The 24995-nt window shown below is 38.9% G+C and overlaps 1 protein-coding gene across 1 annotated transcript in view; it reads left to right on the top strand.

Moving 5' to 3' along the window:
• The window catches only part of ZNF277 (zinc finger protein 277), a 61715-nt gene extending 42118 nt beyond the window's left edge, over positions 1-19597 (top strand). Inside the window, exons 5-12 of the mRNA XM_059816114.1 lie at positions 1238-1329; positions 2716-2826; positions 7272-7404; positions 15135-15202; positions 16730-16826; positions 17340-17382; positions 18042-18216; positions 19248-19597. Coding sequence (XP_059672097.1) covers positions 1238-1329; positions 2716-2826; positions 7272-7404; positions 15135-15202; positions 16730-16826; positions 17340-17382; positions 18042-18216; positions 19248-19440 — 912 coding nt within the window. The 3' untranslated portion in view covers positions 19441-19597. The remainder of the gene's footprint in view (positions 1-1237; positions 1330-2715; positions 2827-7271; positions 7405-15134; positions 15203-16729; positions 16827-17339; positions 17383-18041; positions 18217-19247) is intronic.
• Positions 19598-24995: the final 5398 nt, after the last annotated feature.

The following is a 24995-nucleotide window of genomic DNA, read 5'->3' as shown; positions in this document are numbered from 1 at the left end:
TCAGCCTCCTGTCATCTCTCAGTGGGCAACAGGATGTGCTGTGGTAGGCCCACACCCGCCCACCGATGCTGCAGGACACATTTGGGCCTGTAATGACGATACCTCAAGCCTTCCTCTTATTTATTTGCGGGGGGCGGGGGGTGTTTCCTTTCTTTTTTCCTTTACTTTTCTCTCTTTTCTGCTTTCTATGGATCTTACCCAACAGGCATAGCTGAATGTGAGTTTAGATGTAGACTGTGGGCAAGTTTGGCCCTTAATCCACACAAAAATGGTACTAAAGAGGTAGGTGAGAAACACAAAGCTCCACTGTTGCAGGCTTTAAGGAGATAAAGAGATTGAGAAAATCCCCTAACAAATTCAGTCAGGATCTCAAATGTCAGAAAGCAGGCAGTAGCACCTCTGTGTTGCACAGAAAATAAATCCCTTACTAGTTATCAGTACTTAAAACACAAGTACAGAGTAGTGTACTGCCAGGCTGAAAATATGCTAAGTTTTAATCCAAACACCGATTCTCCCATGTCGCAGATGATTATGGCCTTTCCATCTGAAGTGTGTAGTAACTCCACAGCATAACTACATTGCTGCTGTTACAGCACCAGAGAAAATCACCTGCTGCATGATTTTGTTGTTGTTAGGAAAATTGTGGTCAAGTGTTACAAAGTGTCTAGCCTAGCCTGTTGCTCTACATCAAACAGGACCAGTGGTAAAGGCGATCAGCTTTCCCTTTTCCCTGAGTTTATTACGCACCATAGCTTGTTGCAGAAACTGCCAGGGCTCTCGTCATCGTTCCATATTATGAAAAAGTCCTCTAGATTGCCTGCGATTAGCCATGTAAAATTGAGTTTATCATTCTACTGGGAGTTATGTTGTTACCCATAAACTTGCCCTCTGATACCAGAAGTAAATCTGAACCTAAGTAGAAACAATAAACTGGTATGTTATATATAGAATCATTTAAATAGCTGCGTAAAATCTCACTGTGTTTGTTTCTTGCGCCTTGTATAATGCTAGCAGAATTTTGATGGAACTTGACTGGAGCACATTCTACCTTTGAAAAAACTTGTAATTTTTGTGGCAACCCACCCTCAAAAAATACTAACATCTGGTTTGTGTCAGCAGCACATTTTAATTTTGTATGTTCATTGTTACCAGTCAAGGATAAAGCAGTATAATAAGCTGATGTGATGGAATGATGGTTATTTTTTATCTGAATAACTGTATCTGTTTCTTTTCATAGAAAGAAATACTAGAACAGCAACACCGAGAGAGATACGACATAACTTTTCATAGTATGTGTATGTTCTGTGATCAAGAATTCACAGGAAACAGGTTTGTTTATTGACTTGTTTGCTTTTGTTTCATTTTTTCATATCTGCTCAGCATCTTTGTTTATGGTTTTAATGTCATCAAATCAGTTACTGCCTAATGGTAGGACTCAGAAGATAGAATTCATTTTAAGGTGTAGTTTAAGTATTTCTTTCAACTACAGTGCCATTTTAAATAGACCCCCTCCCACTTCTCAATCCTTTAATTACTCCAGTACGACTTTTTATTCTACACAGTAAGGTGGAGTTGGGAACTGAACCATTTTAAAGAGACATAGTTTTTCAGCAGTTGTTTTAGTGGCAAAGAGAGCTGTTTAAGCCAGTATGGCTGTTAAAAAAATATTTCTATCCAGTTACACATTTTCCTGTTTAAGACTCACCAAACCAGTGTGAATTTGAAGATTGAATGAAAAAGAGGGGAGGAAAATTAGGGTGAGAATGGAGTGCTTTGCATCAGTCAAGTGCGAGCAAGAGTTGCATCCAAGTGCTTGCTCTGATGAAAACTTGGTTTTATACAGTACTTCTGTTTCAGCTGGAGAGACTGAGTCTTATCCCTGAATGTCTGTTTGCATGGGTAGTTCTGGTACTCTGGAGAGGAAGAAGAACCTGGGGTCATGTCCCTGCAGGTCATCCCAACGTTGTATGAGTGTCCTATTCTCTTTACTGCCTGGTGTAGTGAAGTTCACATCATTCAGCCCCCAATAACTTCATCCTCTGCTTACTCTTGGGTCTCACAAAATACGTGATTTGAAAATCATGCCGGGACTGTGGTAAAAGCAAGGCTCAGCAGTGTTACCACTTGGATGTTTCTTTAGTCCCCAAATGCAGAAGTTGAGGCACCTAAGAAACTAACCAGTACACCTTTATTAGAAAAATAACTTACCTGAACATCCATTATGTCTGTTCATATGTATTTTTGAGTGCTGTTTGCATTCTAGTGCCGTGTGTAGCAATATTGATGTAAAAGCATATCACACCCTAGAATTTCTGCTTTCAGCATAGAGAAAACTGACAAATGGCTTTTTAGAATGTTTCTCGAGATGGTTCTTTGAAACATGTGATTTGCTTATTCAAGTTAATAAATGAGCTTTGCTAACAGTAAGGGTCAAAATAAACTATATTGTAATTTTTGTTTAAAGGATTATATTTAATGCATGCGGATTAAGCAGTTGAAATGTTACTGAATGTTCAGCAGAGCTGAAATTGAAAATTTCCTTTTTCAATAAAGTTGTGTTCTTTTTTTACTAGCACTGGCAGCAACACTATTGTTGTTTATTTAATGTTGGCTTTTATATATTTTTAGAGTAATTGGTTTATTTCAAGCCATTAATTGAATAATTCTCATATGTATTCAAAAATATGTAATGTTCTTTTTGAATGTCTTTTGTAGATCTGTCCTTCTCAATCATATGGCAAGAGAGCATGCTTTTAACATTGGGCTGCCAGATAACATTGTGAATTGCTATGAGTTTTTGGCAGTATTACAGGAGAAGCTCGACAAGTAAGTAGTTTTTAGTTTGCTTTTTTTAATGGACTTAGGTCATATTTCTTTTAATTCAATGTTCATGGTTAGTTAAGAAGAAACAAAGAGAGAATATAAGTTTATTTTGAGTGCTCTTAGAAGTCTTTTTGTTGACTCATTGAAAGTTAATTCATAACAATTCGTAGTATGTGTTTGCTGGAAAGATGCAGTCACGTGCAGTGCTTCAGTTGTTATGCATTGCACAGTTTCCATTGACACCAATAATAGCACATTGCTTTTTCTCATAACTGTTAGAGTTAATGTTCTTCTTTCTCATCATAACAATCTTTTTGCTAACCATCTCTTTAATCACTGAATGCAGCATTCTTATGCCAATCTTCGTTTGCCTTTCTATATATCGATAACATGGGATGTTTGGTCTCTCCCTTCTCAACTGCTTACAGAGTACATCTCAGAGCAGAAGGGGAAAGCCAATGTATATGGTGCCTCAGAAACATGTAAACCTGAGATGGCTGAAGAAGTTAAAAAGGGAATTTGGGAGAAGAACTTGGGTAGCAAAGATCAAGAAACTCTTCACTTTGAGTTTCCTTTGCAAGTATCTCAGTGCCCTTTATGGATTTCATAAATGGGACAATATGAAGTATGGTGCAAATATAAATTGGGCTCTAGCAGAAAATGTACTTCCTTAAGAGTGAAACTGTAGCTTTAACAAGTTTATTACATTTTAATACAATCTGTAATCAAAGACTGTAGGAGAAATTTGCCTAAACCTTAGGCTTAGATATGAAAAGCCACAGAACACTGGGATTTGTGTAAATTGGGATATGGAAATTATATTAAATATCCTTCTAAGTAAACTTAGGATCCATTGGTTTGCACATCTAAAAAAAAAAAAAAAAAAAAGAGAGATGCAAAGGATGGGAAAGCCAACAGTGCTCTCTAATTCTCTCATTTAGTCTTTGGCCTGACAAAGACTGTGCAGTCACAATAGATACAGGTTAACTTATTCCAGAAATGAAGATGTATTAAGAATGCCTTTTATGTTATCATAGGTGTTGCCTAATGCACTGAGGTACCTTGCTTACTGATAAACTGCAGCTTCAGTACTTATCAGTAGGACCTGAGGGTTTCATTTAGATGGAGGTTTCTCAAAGCCAATCCTCTCTGTAGTTAATACACATGCTGAAATTGCTTCAAAAGCAGTGAAAGGCCACTCCTACTGCTAAGAAAAGACTTAATAGCTATGCTAGTAGAATAGTACCTGAAAATATTGAGAAGAGAAAAACCTTGTTTCAGGCAAATAGCATGTCTACATTGTGTATGCTTAGGAAAAGCATTATGTACTCTTCCTGGGAATGCCTTTCACAAGTAGAGCAAACACTTTGCTGTTAACAGGTTGAGCAAAGCAGATGTTAAAATTCATAGACATATTCTGCCATCGGACCTGTGATTCACCAACAAGGCAATATTTAGATTTTGAGGCTGCAAGCACAAGGAGAACTCAAAACTTCCTTAACAGTAAGCCTAAATGTTACAGCAGTTCTTGGAAGGTAAAAAGATACTGAGAATCCTGAACGGCTGCTTCACACGCGAGAGCTGAGGGGAATCTGGAAGCACCTTTGCTGAATGAGTATGAGGGATTCAGGGTGTAGATACAGACCTCCTAGGCACAATATTAATGGGTTTCGTGGGGGCAAATGCCTGAGTAAGAAAATAATTTTTTGCTTCAACATCTATATCTTAAACCCTGGGGAAATCACAGAAAGGCCTGACCCAGACACAGTTAAAATTCCTTCTGACTGTACAATCAAGCATGCTTTCATTTGTGAGTAAAGGGAAAAAAAAGTGATCATTCTAATTCAGAGCCACTGCATTTTTTTAGAATCATTCAAATTGGAAAGGACCTTTAAGATTATCAAGTCCATCCGTTAACCTAACACTCCTAAGTCCACCACTAAACCCTAAGCACCTCATCCACACGTCTTTTAAATACGTCGAGGAATGGTGGCACAACCGCTTCCATGGGCAGCCTGTTCCAATGTCTGACAACCCTTTCAGTGAAGAATTTTTTCCTAATATCCAATCTAAACCTCCCCTGGTACAACTTGTGACTATTTCCTCTTGTCCTGTCACTAGTCACTTGGGAGAAGAGACCAACACCCACCACTCTGCAACCCCCCTTCAGGTAATTGTAGAGAGCGATAAGGTCTCCCCTCAACCTCCTCTTCTCCAGGCTGAACAACCCCAGTTCCCTCAGCCGCTCCTCAAAAGACTTGTGCTCCAGACTCCTCACCAGCTTCGTCGCCCTTCTCTGGACGCGCTCCAGCACCTCAATGTCTTCCTTGTAGTGAGGGGCCCAAAACTGAACACAGGATTCGAGGTGCGGCCTCACCAGTGCCGAGTACAGGGGCACGATCACCTCCCTACTCCTGCTGGCCACACTGTTTCTGATACAAGCCAGGATGCCGTTGGCCGTCTTAGCCACCTGGGCACACTGCTGGCTCATATTCAGCCGGCTGTCAATCAACACCCCCAGGTCCTTTTCCGCTGGGCAGCTTTCCAGCCACTCGTCCCCAAGCCTGTAGCATTGCATGGGGTTGTTGTGACCCAAGTACAGGACCCGGCACTTGACCTTATTGAACTTCATCCGGTTGGCCTCAGCCCATCGATCCAGCCTGTCCAGATCCCTCTGCAGAGCCTTCCTACCCTTGAGCAGATCAACACTCCCACCCAACTTGGTGTCATCTGCAAACTTGCTGAGGGTGCACTGGATCCCCTCATCCAGATAATTGGTAAAGATACTAAACAAAACTGGCCCCAAAACTGAGCCCTGGGGGACTCCGCTTGTGACCGGCCGCCAGCTGTATTTAACTCCATTCACCAGAACCCTTTGGGCCCAGACATCCTGCCAGTTTGTTACCCAGCGAAGAGTATGCCCGTCCAAATCATGAGCGGACATTTTCTCCAGGAGAATGCTGTGGGAAACGGTGTCAAAGGCTTTACTAAAGTCTAGGTAGACTATATCCACAGCCTTTCCCTCGTCCACTAAGCGGGTCACCTTGTCACAGAAGGAGGTCGGGTTAGTCAGGCAGGACCTGCCTTTCATAAACCCATGCTGACTGGGCCTGATCGCCTGCTTGTCCTGTACGTGCCACGTGATGGCACTCAAGATGATCTGCTCCATAATCTTCGGTGTTTTATATCTGTGCTTTTTGTATCTTAAAGTGCTGTTGTTTATCCCTCCCATCAAATTTTTTTTCCTGCTTTCCAGCATCTCCAATACAAAGATAAAATGCCACAGTTACAAAGTTTTTATTTCATGTAAAATTATTTTCTAGGGGTTTTCCCTACCCTCATGCAAAGGTAATTTTTCAAACGGCCCAAGAAACTGTCTCCATCTTGGTAGGATATGTAAGCCATCACATATAAGAAAAATGTTTTAGCACCTTGGCTAAGTAGAGGCTCAAGACCTACATCCATTAAACAAGGATGTTCCTGTAAGCTCAGGGCTCTGCTATATCTGTGCCAGAAAAAAATGACCATCATCTGTTTCAGGTAGAATCGCCCATTTAGGCTGCAATGCAGATTACTGTCCTCATCCACTGTCTGAGTCAAGAGACTTGACTTAATGCTTTATAGGCCCAACTTTCAGGTGTCAGTTGGTACTACAGTGGCGTGAACAATTATTTTATAGTGCTCGTAATAGAGAATTTAAGACAGCGCATGTACTTCAATTGCTCTGGAAGACATACTGTGGTAAAATTCTCAGTTGTTAATGAATGTGTGTGTATATATAATAATTCATGTCTATGTATAGAATGTGTATATACATATGTATATATATACATATACCTTAATTACTATATATACACGCACATGTGTGTGTGTGTATATGAATTTATTTACTAAATTTGGTTTCTCAGGATTTCAAAACCGATTAATCACCCCAGCAAACTTTCATTTAGCCTCCGTGTTGAGTTAGAAGTATAAAACTTTCTGTTTAGCTAATTTAGATTGTTTTTAATGATATGTAGCACATTCTGAGTTTGGAGTTTTCCACTATGAATTGCAAAGAAACAGTTATTGATGGATTTTATGCCAGTATAAGGGTATGCTGAGTTAAGAATTCACATGTTGACCAATCAGCGGCCCTCCCATGCCCTTGGTAGGACAATTTTGGGTAATCAGACTTTACTTCCACTTTGCATGTGGGGCAAACAGTAAACTTTTTTATTAACTGTGTTTTTATTTTATGTCTTTTTTATCATCTCTGTTTGATTGATTCTACTGTGATCTAAGATTATCCTGTACTTTTTTTTTTTTTAAATAAACTTTCTTTTTCATTTAGCTTGCTTTCACACGCTTAGGATTAATCTTACTGTATGTATCTCCAGCTAATTTAAGAATATTATCTTGTACTATTTTTGTTTTAATATGTTGACCTGTTCACCTTTTTACCTTAGTTTGCAGTGTTTATACTGTGAAAAAGTCTTCAGAGACAAAAACACACTTAAAGATCACATGAGAAAGAAGCAGCATCGCAGAATCAATGCCAAAAACAAAGAATATGACAAATTTTATATCATTAATTACTTGGTAAGTGGTTCTATGAATAATTAGTAAATTGACTAAAGACATACAGACAATATCTTGTTACCAGTGAGTAATTCCAAACCAGCAATTAGTACAAAGGTCAAAAATCAAGTGAAGGACTCTTAAGAAATATGCTCATTTATGGTGTGATATTCTGGATAGTTGTTAAACTAAGGGATAGTAAACATTTGTTGTTGAGAATTGATTTTGAGAGATGCAGGAATGCAGCTTGAAGAGACGCTAATCATCATGTCATTAGTGCTTAGTCTCTGCTTTAATAACCAGAAGGGAAAATGAGATAGAGTAATGAGGTAAATGGAGGTCTCACTTGAACACTATTGGCTTTGAGCTTGTTTTCTACAAACCTTAAGCTGGAATTGCTGTTCGGAGTATAAATTAAATGCAAAGAGGAGGAAAATGGAAGATACGTAGATAAAACAAGAAGTAAGTGTTCGTTTTTAGCCTCCAGGTAGGTGTATGTTGCTAGGTATTAATATTTTTTATCTCAGACCTTTGGGAGTGTGTATGCATGTGTGTGTAACGCTTTCACTTGCTGTCTTCAACTCATGAATATAGGAGCTGCTTCAAAAGCTGCCACATTCTATGCCAGAAATAACTATATTTCACCTGAACCAGTCTTTGTGCCTTCTGCATGTGTTAATATCTAGGTTATAAATAGGCATCCTTGGCTGTTTTACCTACTCTTTAATTTCTCTCCCTGGGTTTTATTCTAATACTAAGAACAAAAAGTTCTATGTTTAATGCTCTGCCAAGTCCCTTCTACCCAAGATAGAGTGAATTCCCTCTGTGATTCTGTATACTTCCCTTCCAAAGATCAATGATCTGAGGCCTATTTTTTCTTTTCTAGATATTCAAATATCACTGCTTTAGAAACGGACCTATACTTACTGCACAGTGGGGAAAAGTTGTTAAGTTCTGCTGGGTAGATGTTCTCAGCTTCTCAACAGAACTGAGTATTCACTTCTTGCTTTCAAGTTAACAGACTTGAATTTAATGTTGTAATTGTTTTAAACGGTTTTAATAGTTCCATTCTTCTCTATTAGTCCTGCAGGTAATCTTATGTTTTCAGAACTTGGCATCCTCTTTAAATTACCTTCTGTCTCTAATTTGCATTCTTTGTTCAGATTTTAATCTGTCCCAGCTTTGATCAGGAAATTGAGCTAGATGACTGCCCAGAAGCACAGAGAACCATGTGATACTCCTTCAGAAATTTGAGAGGCATGCAGGGAGGTCTAACATCAGTGCAGTCACAGTGGCACTGTCATGTTAATAAACAGACTATGCCAAAGTAAATACAACAGCAAGACTAATACTCGTATACCTAAGCTCTTTTCCCGCTCTCTCCAGTTGCTCCAAAACTGGTGGCCTTGTCCATGCTGTCTACTGAGAATGATCTGTGGCCTGTACACATCTGAACTATGTCCAGGCATTGTCTGGGTAGTAGGGCTTGCGTGGCCAAGGAGCATGCAAACTATTAAACAGTATGCGCAATCACAGGACAGTGTTCAAGTCAGGGCCTTGGTCCCCTTTAGTTATTGCTGGTATTCCGGGCAGGACTTTGCAGAGGAACTTCTTATGCCAGCCTGAACCAATTCAGGTATTGATCACTTAGCAGCATCACTTAGAGATGTATTTTTCAGGTCCTTGCTATTACAGAGGATGGTAAATGTAATTCAAATGAGATATGACAAACCACCAAAATGTTTAAAATTGGGCAGGGGGATCTGCATGTGCAAGGTTTGTACCGGTGCTTTTTCTGGGACGTGTTTTGAATGATCACAAGTCTTTGTCTGGCCCCATATGCTCTGCTACAGCCATGTTTTCTTTCCAAACATTTTCAGTTGTCTTTCAGTACGTTCTACCCTGTGGACTGTTTCTACTCAGTCTTTCTGATCCCTCAAACTGTAACCATATCAGAACTTCTGACATTTCTTCTTTTAAACAAAGGATTTTTTTGAAATAAAGGATTGAAAAAAGACTAAAAACTGTGTCTTAAATACTTATAAAATAGTTTGTTATAAAATGTGTATTTGCGCACTAATTTTGTATGAGACTACATTTTTCATTAACAAAAATTTTTTAGAATAGTCCCTACATAGTAGAAAGTCTTAGCTTTCAAAATAGCCTTTGGTAAACCCTTTATTTTTGCACAAAGGAGAGAAAGATTAAAGGGAGGAACTTTAATTTGTTCACTGGGGGTTCGGTAGATTGGCCTTTACATATAAGGCAAAATAACTTCATTCTCTACTGCACATATGTAGTCTACGGTAGATTATATTAATGCGATAGGATTCTTTTTTTTGAGCTGAGTCTATATTCAGTGAATTCTAGATGTTATGCAAGGTCTGCTTAGTGTAATGACTTGATGTAGTGATTTTGCTTTCTCTCCTCCAGCACTTCACAATTTACTAGGGGATTTTTTTTTTTAATGTGTATTATCAAGCTTTACTGACTTCTCAATGAGTCTTAAAGATCTGTGCTTTGCATTGCTCTAAATGTCCAAGGGAATTATACAATTTCACGGACATGGATTAGATATCTTATCTGAAATGACAGATGTACTGTTTCAAAATTTACTGCTGAATTCATCTTGACCTAAAGATGTAGGCGTACAATTTATCTATTTTTTGTATGTTTTCACAGAAAAGTTTGAGTTTTGAGAATGTAACAAAGATCTTCCTATATGCCAGTTTGATCATGTTTGTTTTCATCATAAAGAGACTATAAGACTAAGTAGGTCTCTAATGATGAACATCAATATTATCACAGTCTTACCCACTTTACTTTTAGGATGCGCACCATAAAGCTTTTCTGTCAGCAACTGGATCTTAAGCTATTTAAATGGATAGTTCTTTAGTACAACCATCTTACAGACATTATTGTCCTTTTTTTATCATTTTCCATTACATATTATCTTCACCAAGTGCTGTGTAAAATAGTGTTATTAAGCTGGAACTGGCAGCTTCCTTTATTTTGTGGCTTTTGTACTGAGAGGTTTTAAGGGCTTTTTGTTCAGATGTCCTGAGAATGTCTGCTGAATTGCCTCATGATCTTCTGGCCAGTTCTTACTTGTGTTTTTAAGCTGATGGCAGAGCTCCCTTTGATTTCTTTTAGAGTAGTAGGCTTGCCTGATTTCTTCCTTTCCCTCCATTCTGCATTTGGCTTCACTTGTGTTTTTAGTGCAGTTGTGAGAATCTGTTTTCATAACATAAGTTGCATTTTATGTCTGTGTGTTAGTAATTCCCTCCCCTAAACTTCCAATTTCTCATAGCAATGTGTAATATAAGTGCAAATTCCTTTGCAAAAATTTTGGTATTCTGAGACTTTCTATGACTTCTGTCACAACCTACAAGCTGCTTTGATTTGTCTACACCCATATTATTGACATGTTCTGTTGCTCACAGGTTAGTATTAAGGTAAGAGTATTACACATGATCTTTAGAAGGAGTGGAAGCTTCATAAGCAAGTATCAAAAGTTTACTATTAGATAGTTACATTAAATTGGAGTGGGAGTTTTGCAACTATGCAAATGACTTGGAAGGCAGCAGGGTCACTTCCCCAGTGGATTTGGAGGTCTTTTATCAGCATTGTATAAGTATGAAAGATGATACCAATACTATTTGGAAAGGCTTGAAGTATAAATTGGAAAAGACCAACTGATAGTAGAGGGTGAAGAGCTGAGCAACAATGTATCCAAGATACATATGTAGGTTACTTTTTTTTTTCCCCTCCAGAAAAACTTCCAACCTAATTTTCTTGTTTCTGTGCCTGTGTTAGCCTGTGGCTCCATGACTCAGCTTGCACAAAGAGTCAAGTAAAAACAGGGAGGAAAAAACTTTTCAGTCTGTGGTGCGTACTGCAGGCCATAAAAGAGCAGAAGACAGTATTAAAACTCTCTTATTCCCAGCCCAAGGAACACAGGCGGATCCAGACTGACAGGACCTTTCTGTGTTCACCTGATTGTTACCAGCAGCACTTTAAGTATAGAGTATGCTTTCTAGTAAGCACAGATGTTTATTGTCAAATTGACTAATGACATGTATCTGTAGTAATGTAATGTCACTTTAATGAATGTGCTTATGACTAAGCTAGACAGCTGAAAATGGTACCTGTTACTTACTAGAAAACTTGCTTCATAAAGCCTTTACTTTTCCTCAAAGATAAACAGATGTTTTCTCCTTATTGCCAAGCCCTGAATCATTGTTATTATCTGTTGGGGGCTGGGGGGGGGATGTTTTGTTATGTTATTTATAATTAGCCTGTTTTGATTTATCACAGAATCACTAAGGTTGGAAAAGACCTGTAAGATCATCAAGTCCAACCATCAACCCAACACCACCATGCCCGCTAAACCATGTCCCACAATGCCACGTCCACACGTTCCTTGAACACCTCCCGTGAGGGTGACTCCACCACTTCCCTGGGCAGCCTGTTCCAATGCTTCACCACTGTCTCAGTAAAGAAATTTTTCCTGATAGCCAGCCTAAAGCTCCCCTGGCACAACTTGAGGTCATTTCCTCTTGTCCTGTCGCTAGTCACTTGGGAGAAGAGACCAACACCCACCTCGCTGCAACCCCCTTTCAGGTAGTTGTAGAGAGTGATGAGGTCTCCCTTCAGCCTCCTCTTCTCCAGGCTGAACAACCCCAGTTCCCTCAGCCGCTCCTCATAAGACTTGTGCTCCAGACCCCTCACCAGCTTCATCACCCTTCTCTGGACGCGCTCCAGCACTTCAATGTCCTTCTTGGAGTGAGGGGCCCAAAACTGAACACAGGATTCGAGGTGCGGCCTCACCAGTGCCGAGTACAGGGGCACAATCACTTCCCTGCTCCTGCTGGCCACACTGTTTCTGATACAAGCCAGGATGCTGTTGGCCTTCTTGGCCACCTGGGCACACTGCTGGCTCATCTTCAGCCAGCTGTCAATCAACATCCCCAGGTCCTTTTCTGCCAGACGGCTTTCCAGCCACTCTTCTCCAAGCCTGTAGCATTGCATGGGGTTGTTGTAACCGAAGTGCAGAACCCGGCATTTAAGCAGGGTATATTTTGTAAAATAGTAAAGGAAAATCCCTTCATCAGTTGATGATAGTTCAAGACTTAATAAAATTCCTGAAGTGGGGGAACACTTCACATTAAAATGCATCCAATGTCTATTAACTAATGCTGGTGTAAGACCATCTCTTCTATGTGATAAAGCATCTTGAGTTCTGCAGCAATGTAAAACAATTCAGATAATCACAGTAAGGCAGGTGAGAAGGGCGGGAGGAAATTTGCAGGGGAAAGCAGCATCTGTTTGGAGTTTCTGAACTCCACGGGCCTGGAACTACGTTTGCATGTAGTTCAGTAAGTGCTCTTTTGGGAAAACTGCTTGAGATACCAGCTGCTGTTTCTAGTTTCTCCCATCTCAGCACTTCTTCTCAAATTGGGGTATGTTGTCTCAGTGAAGCACACAGACCTTCTCCCTGTAGAACCCTTAAAACTGTGCTCAAGTAGAGAAGATAAATTGTCTGTGAGCCAATACATCTCTGCATTTAGACTTCATTTTGGAAGAAAAAATCAAACCACACACATTTGGATGCTCTCCTCACTCTTCTATAGGATCCTCCTCTCTGTGAGGTACACAGGAAGTATTTTTAAGAAAAAGTTGGTTTTCCTTGGATATATAGCAAGGCCTACAGTTTTTTAATTATGCATTTTCTACTGTTTGAACTATTAACAATGTCAAGTCTAGTTTTTCCTCTGGTTTTGTTAAGAATTTCTTGGGAGTCTCTAGAGATGATTGCTGGGAGCTCTTGCATCTTGGATAAAAGAGCAAGGGAAGTTGAATACTTAACAAAGGCACCCTTGGTCCCAGATGCCCATCAAGCTGTAGAATTGAAAAAGGGGTTTTAAAAAAAGAAGAATTAAAAAAACTGAAAGAGCTTAAAGAATGTTTCAAAGAACTCTTTCCCACTCAATTGCTCAGCTTCAGTCTCGGCACTTTCATCAGTGTCCCTAGTTATCCATTCGCCATGCAATTTTCCAGTGATACAAGACCTGATTAGCTTTTTCCTTTATCCTTTTTTTTCCTCCTCTGAATATAAATAGATGAGGGAAACAGAGACCTCTTACAAGATCCTTTTCTGCCTTCTTCGCAGAAACACCATAAAGAAACAGCAACAATAACAAAGCTTGTGCATGGGTTTCCTCTTTCACCTTTAATTAAAAGGTGAAGCTCAACCTTGGCTGCTGTTTTGAACAAACTCTTTTGTGCACATATACTTCAAGCTGGTAACGGGAAAAATTGTGAGCATTCGTCTTCATTTTGCAGTGGTTGTGAGCCACTGTCCTCTCATTAAGGTGTTAACATTAGCAGCCAGAGGAAACTAGTGTGCAGCTGGGAGAACATGTGGTAAGAGGTGTTAATGGCTTCATGTTATCTCACAGTAATGGTGACATTAATGAGTCTCCTCTGTAACTCAGAGAGTTTACACACTACCATGTAGCATCACTGAATTAATTACTGAATTTTCATTCTGTAATATATGATGACATTATGTTTAGAGCTGTCTAGAGACATTTGTTTACCATTTAACTGATAGACACTAACAGCTTTGAAAATTCTCATTAAATTGTTAAATGATGGATATCTTTTCCTTCTTTTTCCAAACAACCACAAAGGCCATAATAACACTTATTACTAAGGATGTTATTAAATATACTTATCAGAAGGAATATTTGAATGACATAAACGAAAGAATCATCTTTTTATTAGCTGTCTTTTTTTAATAGAGACAAGATTGTCAACTGTGATCTTTGTGAATCCTTCACAGCTGTCAAAAGTATGAGTTCAAAAATACTATTTTGATTACTGGTTAGTTTGCTCTGGTTTATTTTTAAAGGCAGGAAGAACCAGAGGAAAGAAAAACACTAGCTAAAGATCACTGCTGGTATTTCAGTAGAGTGCTGCAGCTTTTTATTGCCTGTTATTTATATCACAGTCATGCTGAGAGTGCTTGCCATTGTGCTGAATGCTGCACAAATATATTGTGATATACTTTGTGCTGAAGGTCTTTAAGATATAAATAAACAACACAAAAAGTAAAAGGAAGAACAGAACACCGTGAATAGATGTGCTTCCATTCACGTCTGAGAAGAGGATGGAAGAGAAACTGGAGTCTAGCTCAAAGATCTATGCCCTGGCTCATACTACCTTTCTGGAGAGCTCTCTAGCTAGGTTTACACTATGTGTTTTTACTGACATAACCTTGTACAAGGTACAAGTGCTGACTGGTGTAGCTATGGCAACTAAAGTCTCAGGTGTGATAGCTGCATGGTTTAAGCAGCATATGCTGCATGAAGGGCAAGGTAGGCAGACTGGCTTAAGCAAGTGTGATGGCAAACTTGAGACATTGTAACATACCCACCTCGAGAATATCTTCGTAGTGTCACAACACTCTAGTTTTACACAGAGCTTGGATGCTCTTCTTGAGAGCTCTGTGCCAAATCATCTTCTTCCCAGACATGGGGTTGGGAATGCCCCATTAGAAGACAAAACAAATTGTTATTTTAAAAATTATTGCTAAAATAGTGTTGTATGGCTACCTTTAACGCACAGAAATACCAAAGTGATCCAAAATAGGATGTTGATTGTGACTTCCCAGGTGTTCATTCAGTTTATATATAAAATGTAATGTGAATCACAAAATTTTTTTTTCTTTTCTTTTTTCTCCCCAGGAATTTGGAAAGTCCTGGGAGGAAGTGCAGTCAGAGGACGATCGGGAATTACTAGATAACCTAGAAGAGTAAGAGTTACTTATGTGCCCATTATAAAGACTTGCAAGACCATTATTGAAAGCCAGTCAAAGCCAGTCAAACCAACTCCAAATTGTTCTCATCAAGACACTTCTCCACAACGAGGGCTGTAAATTTCATATTTCAATCACAAGCCTATTTTTCATTTGCATATAGCCCAAAGGAGCCTTTTGGGTTTGTAATGATGTAGGCAAAACATTTTTTCCTTTTGTACTAAAAAACAGTTGAATTGATTTTGTTCAAATTTAAAAATCAAAAGTAAGCATCAAAAATGTCAGCATGAGAAAGAAATGGTATGGAAAAGTCTGATAAAAAGGCAACAACTGGGGATTAAAGGAGGATTTTGAAGGAAGCTTCTCAGTGGTGCTGACTGAGTGTGACATCTGCCTTTCCTCTGTGGTCTAGGCCCTCAGATCACTGCAGAGGTGATTTCCTTGGCTGTAGAGAATTGAATAAGCAGGAAGTAATTTGTGGGTATCAAGGCCCCTGACCTTCCTGGTTCTGTCTGTGACTTGAGCTTAATATTACTTGGTTATACCTGATTGCAATAATACTTCTATCTCTCAGCAGTATTGTGGATCTAAATGAATGTGTTGGTAAAGTATTTATTCTCTGTGTGCATGTCTAAATGTAGCATGAATGTCTCTTTCAGGAATAATAATATTTGATAAGTAAATAACACTTAGAGTGAACTCTGCCTTATGATTATGTCTTTGGCTGGTGTATTGGAAGATTGGAAAGGTATAAAAGAATTTTAGAAGACCTTATAAAAATAAACACTGAATGCAATATTTGATGACTTGCCAAACTGGATGGAAACTGAAGTTAGGATCCTTTTTCTTAGTGCAGGCAAATTCAAGTAGGACTTACTGCCTGTCTGCACAGGAACTGCAGAATCAGAATCACAGAATCACTACGGTTGGAAAAGACCTGTGAGATCATCAAGTCCAACCATCAACCAACACCACCATGCCCATTAAACCATGTCCCACAATGCCATGTCCACACGTTCCTTGAACACCTCCAGTGAGGGTGACTCCACCACTTACCTGGGCAGCTTATTCCAGTGTTTCACCATTCTCTCAGTAAAGAAATTTTTCCTGATAGCCAGCCTAAAGCTCCCCTGGTGCAACGTGAGGCTGTTTCCTCTTGTCCTGTCGCTAGTCACTTGGGAGAAGAGGCCAACACCCACCTCTCTGCAACCCCTTTTCAGGTAATTGTAGAGAGCGATAAGGTCTCCCCTCAGCGTCCTCTTCTCCAGACTGAACAACCCCAGTTCCCTCAGCCGCTCCTCATAAGACTTGTGTTACCCAACAGTAACTGCTCAATTATTTTTGAATCTGTAATTTTTTAGACTGTAAACCAGATTCTAATGATATATCCAGCTATAAATCCACACTGTCTCTTCCAACCCTTTAAAGTATTCTGTTTCTCTGGATTTATTTCTGGTGCTGTGATTGCAGAATCTGAGGTACCCTTTCACAATTAAATGAATCTTTTTGACTCTTAATCATAAGAGACTGGTCTGACTGGGAAGAGCATCCTGTGTGTGCAGTTTGCCTGTTCTGTGAACAACAAGCAGACACCACAGAAAAACTGTATCTTCACATGCAGGTAACGCTTGTTTTAAATATCAGTTCTTTCATCACTTTGGAATTAAAAAGTAGGATTGTAGCATCTTTATTAAGATCAAATCAGCTGCTGCGTTAGAATGCCCTCTTTAGCGCAGAACTACAGTACATCTCCAGCATCTGTTCTCTAAAATATGCAGTGGAGTCAACTTTTATATTGAGAGTATGACTAGCTATTACTTGTGAGGGTGCAGACTGGTACAGACAACAAAGAGGTAGCATCTTTAATATTATAACGACTTGATGATTTCACACATTCGATGGTTAGCATCTGTCATTCAGTTCTAAAAAATTATTTAGCAGAAGCATTGCAGTTTAACAGAATATGAAAGTTTCTGATGAAAAAATACTTTTGGGGGTTTGTTCATGTATTAGTGTTTCCATGTCTGTACACATACGTCCGTGTCAGTCTATCAAAAGCTGAGCTGTCTTTAACTTAGAATAGTAGAAGTAGTGGAAATATGATATTTTATTCTTTCCCTTTTTTTTCCTCTAGAAATCACATGGATTTGACTTTCCTAAAATAAAGTCAGAGCATGGTGAGTAAGGGATGCTATAATTGTCAGCATTTGCCACCAGTGTGGAGAAAACCACATCATAAGAATACTGGAAAACAACTGTATCAATTTGATTTTTGTTCAGACATTTAACTTTTCCATTATGGAAACAGTTTCTGCCAGCTTACAAAAGAACGCCAAGAACACTTTATTTTTCTGGAACTGTTGTTAGTGCCAAACATGTGTGCTATTTTCTTTTAAACTATTGGATTCTTTTGCAGAGTACCTTCTACAAATATCTACACTATATGCTATATGTCCCAGGTCTGGCTGCCGGAGTCCTGGAAGAATTATCATTATTATTATTGATGTTGTTGTTGTCATTGTCATTGTCGTTGTCATTATGCCTGTTAAGACTTGTTTGCAACTTAGAAGGCTATGCTCTAAGCTGTGTTTGGCCAACATTTACTTTCTGCTGTAGACTGAGAGGAAGCAAGGTGTTTACAATTTTTACATTAAAAGAAAGGCTAGTTTCCCTGCAGCTGGGAAAAAGCATTTGTTCAGTTGATTTGCTAAGTTATAGCATTCAGGCAGTGCTGGTCTTCAGTAAACCCTTATCAATATTTATGCTTAATCCAAGAAAGCATTTGTAAATTAAGTCTCATGTTCCTCAAATGCTTGTTCGCTACCATCTCTCCCAGGTCTGAACTTCTATCAGCAAGTAAAGCTAGTGAACTTCATCAGAAGAGAAATCCATCATTGTCGTTGTTACAACTGCCAGGAGAAATTTCAGTCTAAAGGAGGATTGATAAGTCATATGGAAGAGACCAAACACATTACATTCCTGCCAGCCAAGTCTACATGGGATCAGCCACAGTAAGGGCACATGTTTCTTCCAGCATTTGCACTGTTACTTGATAATGTCTGTACTGGTTTTTGCCAGTGCAACAGTGCCCTAAGCTCCCCAGTTCTACTGGCCCAGATAAAATAATAAGTGGTCTCAAAACTACTCAGAATTATAAATCCCTGTACTGTCTGAAGCTAAAATTAACATGTGATACTGCCCTTCTAGTTGCATCCAGGATGCACTATCCCCATAGATTGTGTCTGCACTGTCAAGTTAGTATGCTAGAGAAGTTTACCGTTGCAAAACTGTCTTTTGCTTGTATTTGCAGTTGTGCAGTGAACGGTGAAAGGCATACGTGGTGCAGTCAAAGCACTTTCCCTCCTGGCAGAACCAAGGTTGAATCTGTGCACCAAAGTGACATCTTGAATGCTCCACTTGTAGGCATGAGATTCTTCCAGCCATTAGCTCTCTACACAGATGCAGATCATGCCTGGGGTGGACATCTGGCACATATTTCATTGCTAGTAGAGATATGCTCTGGGCATATAGTTCTAGAACCAAACCAAACCACTTCTTTTGCATGTCTAATATAGATACATGCGTAATGTCTACCTAACTTTAGGCATCAAAACAAGTTGGTTGTTTATCCTTAGTTTTCTCTGTAGCAAATAGAGAGAGAGCATAACGTAACACTGATTCAGATTGTAAGTGGGCTGAATAGGTCTGGGGGATGATGCCATAGGTGGTAAAGCACAGGGAGTGTTCTAACTCAAACATCTCAGTTCAGCATTTGTTGTGAGACAAATCTGGATCTGTGGCCTCAGTTGTGACAACATACAGGTGAAGAAATAGGGGGAAGGACTTGTCTGTTGCCAACTGTTCTGTATGACTTTTCTAAGATGTACATGCCAGTTGATTTTTCGTGTGTGCTGTTTACTGTCATTCCAGACAACCAGACTTTCTCATTTTTCCTTTTTTAAAATCTAATCTTATAAAATATGCTCTGCCTCTTTCAAACAAAATATGTGACTATCTAGTGATTATGCCTTGTTGCTTTCAGGTATTATTTTCCTACCTATGAAAATGATACACTCCTGTGTACGCTGTCAGACAGTGAAGATCTGATAACTGAGGATCAAAGTGAAGATGTCCCTGTTGTAAGCGAAGATATATCCAATCTAAAAGCTCTCAAACAAAGCAGTGTTTTAAACCAGCTCCTGTATGAAGAGAACAAGAGTCAGGAGAACTTTTGACCTTGAATTACAGTTGCTGACCTTTGCATGTTTTTTCTGCAAGACAAAAAAAAATACATTCTTTCACTAATACTGGAATACAGTTTAACTCTTAAATGTTATCACTGGGCAAATATTATATGAAAGTGAATGCTAAATAAAATTTAAGTGTAAACTTTTTTGGTTTATCTTCCTTTAAGTTCTAGCTTTATTTTAAACTTAAATGCTGGATTTTCTGCTGGCCCTCCAAATTCTTTTAGTATTATTTACAAATAGGATTTTTCATCTTTTTTAATTTTTTCTGAATAAATCAGAATCGGAGTTCTATTTTAAGGCCATCTTGTGAAAGGCACAAACAATTGAGACAATGTGTCTTGATATATGAGCCAATGAGTGAATCTTCTGTGTGTTATTGCTGTTAGAGAGCATACAGAAAAGAGCCTGAATTTAATTCTTGGTCTGTTACGTAAAGCAAATTTTGCTATTTTTAACCTTAGACCTTCTTCAGAGTGAAAACAGATCTGTATATCTCTATTATTCATGATCAATATATAAGATATATGGTGCCTGTTCTGAAAACTGGCTCAGAAACATCAGTAAAGCTCTTCCTGGTCCATGGGTGTATGACTGCATGGCAAGCTGCCAATCCGAAGCCTAAAAAAAGCATAGGAACAACTGCAGTCTTGGTTGCATGAAAGATCCAAAGAATTTAAAGTAGACTTCTTGTATGGTCATGAACTGAGATGCAAAAGAAATTATTTAGGGGGTTGCAGACACATAAATCCAAATTAAATCCTCAAAATCTCAACTCAGCTGTCCATTAAAGTTACCATATTTCATTTAATATTGAACTTTAAAGCTCCTAAAGTAACGGAAGGTCTCCAGCATGTCCAGAAAGCACCTCAGTCTTGGTAGGGCAAAGCAGCTCAGAACATAGGTCCTGCTAGGATAATCCAAACTAGGTATTCCTGCCTCTCTTTCTCCTCTGAAATCTTAAGAAGTAGTTCCAGAGTTCAGGTTTGGCTTTCCATAATATGTATAACCACTTTCATAACTGGCAGCACATTCGTTTTCTTCTCTAGGTCAGTTTTAGAGCACTTGCTCAATGTATGGGAGTCTTGGCTCAGTGCCCTTCGCTGCCTGAGAAGATTCAAAGCCATAGCTTTGCCTTTGCACAGCTGTCTTTACCTGAAATAGATTGCTGTCAATAAGAGTTGTTGTTTGTCATTATACAGTGATTGAGAACTATATTGGGAGCAGGGGCTAAATTTCAAATCTTTACCTGTGTTCTGCTAAGCTTTCATATCCAGCCTAATTCACCCTGAAATATATTTGTATCAGTTTCTTTTCATTTGCATTGAACTTGCTTTCTCCTGGCATTATCCATTACCCACTAGCACCTCTCTTTGCTTCTCCTTTCTTATTTTCTCTTGGGCCGAGGTGCTCTGGAGATAAGTTAGAAAAAGAGGATGTTGAAAGTGTACTGAGGAAGACAGATCAGCCACTTAACTGCACGATGAAACAGAGACAGAAGCACTATCTCTGTCAAGAGGAAATGGGATAGAAGGGGCAGGTGTAGTCATATGTCTGCATTGACTTTGATTAAACTGGTACAAAAATATAGGAGGAACAACCCCAATATTTTTGAACTAGAACACCTGACCATCTTAAATAAGCTATAATCGGTATTTCTTGCATTTGTAAATTTCTTAATTTCACACAGTAATTGCAATGGCTGTTGCTGTTGATTATTTTTTTCCCTCTTAAGTAATTTTCCTCCCAAGCAGTTAGTTTCTTCCTAAATTAGAAATTGATTCCAGTCTTTGCTTTGCAGTCAAATTCTTAGCTGAGGTGGAAGTAAGAGTTTATGGGGAGTACATTAATGATAAGTGTGTTGAGCAATGGAAAAAATCAGCAAGAGAACTATGGCTAAATCAGCAGCACATCAATGATGTGTTTTATGGCAGGCTCATCTCAGAAGGGCATATTAAAGGAAAGATAAAATTTTATTGATATATCATAAAGTGAAATTGCAAAATGTTTCCTAATGATGAGGAATGTGATGCTGAGTCACTGAAATCCCTACAAAATTAAATCAAGAACGTTAATATCAGCAATATGGAATGACTGCTGTTCCTGGTTCTAACAGAAATTTGAAATAGCAATTTATCAGTGTAGAATTAAGAGAATATCTTAAGAGAAACTGTATAACATGGTTGGTTGGTAGTCTTTTGTGAGTAAAGAGGAAAAGGTACTTAGGAAAAATTTATTAGCACTGTTTGACTGTTCACTGAAAATACAAGGAACACGAGGAGTCAGATTAGGGTTGACCTTGTTACTTCAAATATGAACAGCAAACCACAAAGTAGGTTTAAAGTCTCCATAGGTTCACAGAAAGAGTTGAGTACAGTTTCTAGAGTAAAAACTGCGCATCTTCATTTAGCACAATGATGCTCCTAATCGACATTTTGCTGGAGCATACTGTATTTGTTTGTATAATGGCCACAATTTTCCCTAGGCATTCTTGTACTGTACCTAAAGCAAAGCCAACATCAGTGTCTGTTTTAAAACTGAAGTTATTTTTTTGTCACTAGTAGGGGACACAATTATGACCGCATACAGTATATAGGCTCAGCTATTATATGAGCAAATATGTTCTTCTAACAAAAGAGCATTTTTGGAAGCATTACAACAAAAATAGTGTTGTCATGAGTCACAGAATGGACAGACTTGGGGTTGGCAAGTGCTCTTGAGAGAGTCAGATCAGGAGAATGAGTGGTGCTAATTGGTATGAAAAAAGCCACACTAGTTTAAGTCCAATGCATATTTCTTACCATAATATTTCCTCTTAGCCTAGATCTTGACTTCTTATACACACTTACTTTGCTTTATCTAAAGCTGTCCCCTTGTTCAGAAGGACCTGGGTAAAAGGAGGAAAAAGGCTTGTGTCCTGGCGACCGGAAATTCCTCCTGCCCTTTTTACAAATACCTTAATTATGTCTTTGATACTCCTCCACACACAATTTATTCTGACAATTCTGTGTAGACTTAATCTGACTGAACAAGTTAATGAGCATTGACTTTCATTTAAGACACTCACTGTTCTCAGTTTCTGTATTACATTTGTCAGGCATGCTGTGAGAGAACTCTCAGTGGCTGCTCTTGGCTGGCTAACTGGTAACCGATGTGCGAAACACCAAAGTATGTCTCTGAAAAGTCTCTCTGCTATTGTCATCTCTCAGTGCCATTGCTGCTTCTGAATTCTGGTTAGATCTCTACCAGTGAGTGGGGTGTTAGGTACAGTAGCTCTCTCTTTCTCCCATTTTACGGAGTGGTTGACCTAAGTCTGACACAAGAAACCGAACTATGAACAGAAGTACAGTCACTTTCTTCTAAGGTTACCAGTCTCCATGCTCAAATTCAAGTCCAGAGTGGACACTGGACATAGTTCTTGGCAACATCTACCATTCACTGCCATTGAACAGCAGGAATTTCACAGGTTTGCTTATGACTTGGTGCTGTATTAAATGATCTTGCATTATTTTCATTTTACTTATATGTATACAAAGGCAAAAGAGAATCAAAGGTCCGTGGGGAAAAGCTGTATTTCACAGAGGCAACATGAAAAATACTTTGTTGTCCCCAGGAGTTTTTGTTAAGTCATAATGCTTTCTGGGCCTTACTTACAATAGAATGACTGAAGTGTCTATGGTCAAATTGTGCCCTCATCTATCTCTGCCAGATACATCAAACTTGGTTAGGTGACAAGTGTCACATGGAACAGATGATTTGTAACCCTGGAATGAATTACTGCTTCCATGTAAAAGTCATTAGAATCAGCTGCTGTAGAAAAATTACAGGCAACAGTGGTTGCATGAAGAACCTAGTTCATGTAAAATTAATTCCTTTTCTCCATGAACACTGAATGTGCTGTTCTCCCCGATGTTTGGGGGGGTTTTGTATTGGAAGTTTTCTGCTTCTAAGTCACACTTAATTTGACTTCTTCCACCAGTGAAAATTTTAGTTGCTTCTTGAATTTGATTTCACAGCTTTTCCCAGACTCTTGCTCATGAAGATACAGATAAGGTAACTATTCTAGAAATTACCATGTAACCCCTTAGTTGAACTCATATTTGGCATTTTACAGCCCTGGTAAATTCACTCTCTCCATAGGTAGAGCGGGGGGATTTAGGATATTTACAACTAAAAATACATCAGTCATCTTTGCATTAATTTAGATAGAAATAAAGGCATTTTGCTTCCACAAATGTTCCTTGGAACACAGTTCTTCCCATCTGGTTTACCATCCTGAAACTGAGAAGCTGCCTGTGCGTAGATTACATATGAGACTAATGTCTAAGCTTCCGTTATAATCAATAAATGTAGCATATGGATCCTAGAGTCATTCAGCTCACCCTAAGGTAAACACCTAAAACTTTGTTCAGTTCCTTGCCCATAGACATCTAGTGTCATCTGAGATGCTTGAAAATATTGTGGTCTCCAGCTGCTGCTCCTGAAGGATGCTGATCTCTCAGAGGTCTTGTGTCAGTTCTGTCAACTGCATATGAGCATTTCCGATACCATGGAGCATCTCAGATGGCATTAAGGCATATCTAAGTCAAAGCAGCTAAATCCAGCACCTTTGGCTGGTAGCTTTATCTTTTATCTTTTAGGCTGCAATAACTATAATGGAAACTTGGGCATCTAGGTCACACCTGTTCACCTGCATCTGGACTCCTAAATTTAGTTACATTAATTTAGAGCTGAGTTCTACCCTACTATTATGGAATTCATTTGATCTGAAGGTAGATAGCTACATGGATCAGATGATTTGCCTTCTGGAATGGAGAATTAGCTTTGGTAGCTACATTGGAAATATCTAAAACTAGTCATTTAGCCCCTCCTGCTCTGTTCTCACAACAGCTTTGGGTACAGGAGGACAATTGGTTACCTTTTGGCACATATGGTCACAGGTTAAATTATAATCATGGACCTAAGTGTAGTAACCAGTAAAGTGTAGCAGAAGTACCCCACAAAACAAACATTATATATGTGCTTCCCTGATTCAAGGAATCTCAATTATAATCTGCTGTTGAGTAGATGCATATTAAACAGGAGTAGTCAAGAAGCTGGACAAGTTCGGCAGGTAGGTTGTGATGTCTTTGTTCTTCCTGCGCATGAACTATTGTTGTGTCTGTATTTTTGTCTGGGAAGACCCTCCTGAGACTGAATATAGGTGAAAAAAATGGTAATAGAAGTCCATAGACCACATTGAGGAATATGGCTAAAGCTTAACTATCCCACTCCTACCTTTCTAACCACATCCCAGGTTTTTCATTCATATCTCAAAATTTTTTTTTGCTTATAAGCATTTTGGGTCAAGAACTATCTTTTTTAAAATTTTATTTCGAGCGTTTAGCATGCATGGCTTTTAACTAGATTGAGACCAGCAGGCACTATTACAATGCAAAGTAATGACATTGTAATGACATTCCCAAAAAAAGAGATATGGTTCATGGTGATTAATTTAACCTGGCTCTTGACATAAATTATAACAGTCTTTGTACCAACTCATC

This window comes from Gavia stellata, chromosome 4, assembly GCF_030936135.1.
Source record: "Gavia stellata isolate bGavSte3 chromosome 4, bGavSte3.hap2, whole genome shotgun sequence".
Lineage (NCBI taxonomy): Eukaryota > Metazoa > Chordata > Aves > Gaviiformes > Gaviidae > Gavia > Gavia stellata.
The sequence above is the reverse complement of the archived record's forward strand: the minus strand, read 5'-3'. Positions and strand labels throughout refer to the sequence as shown.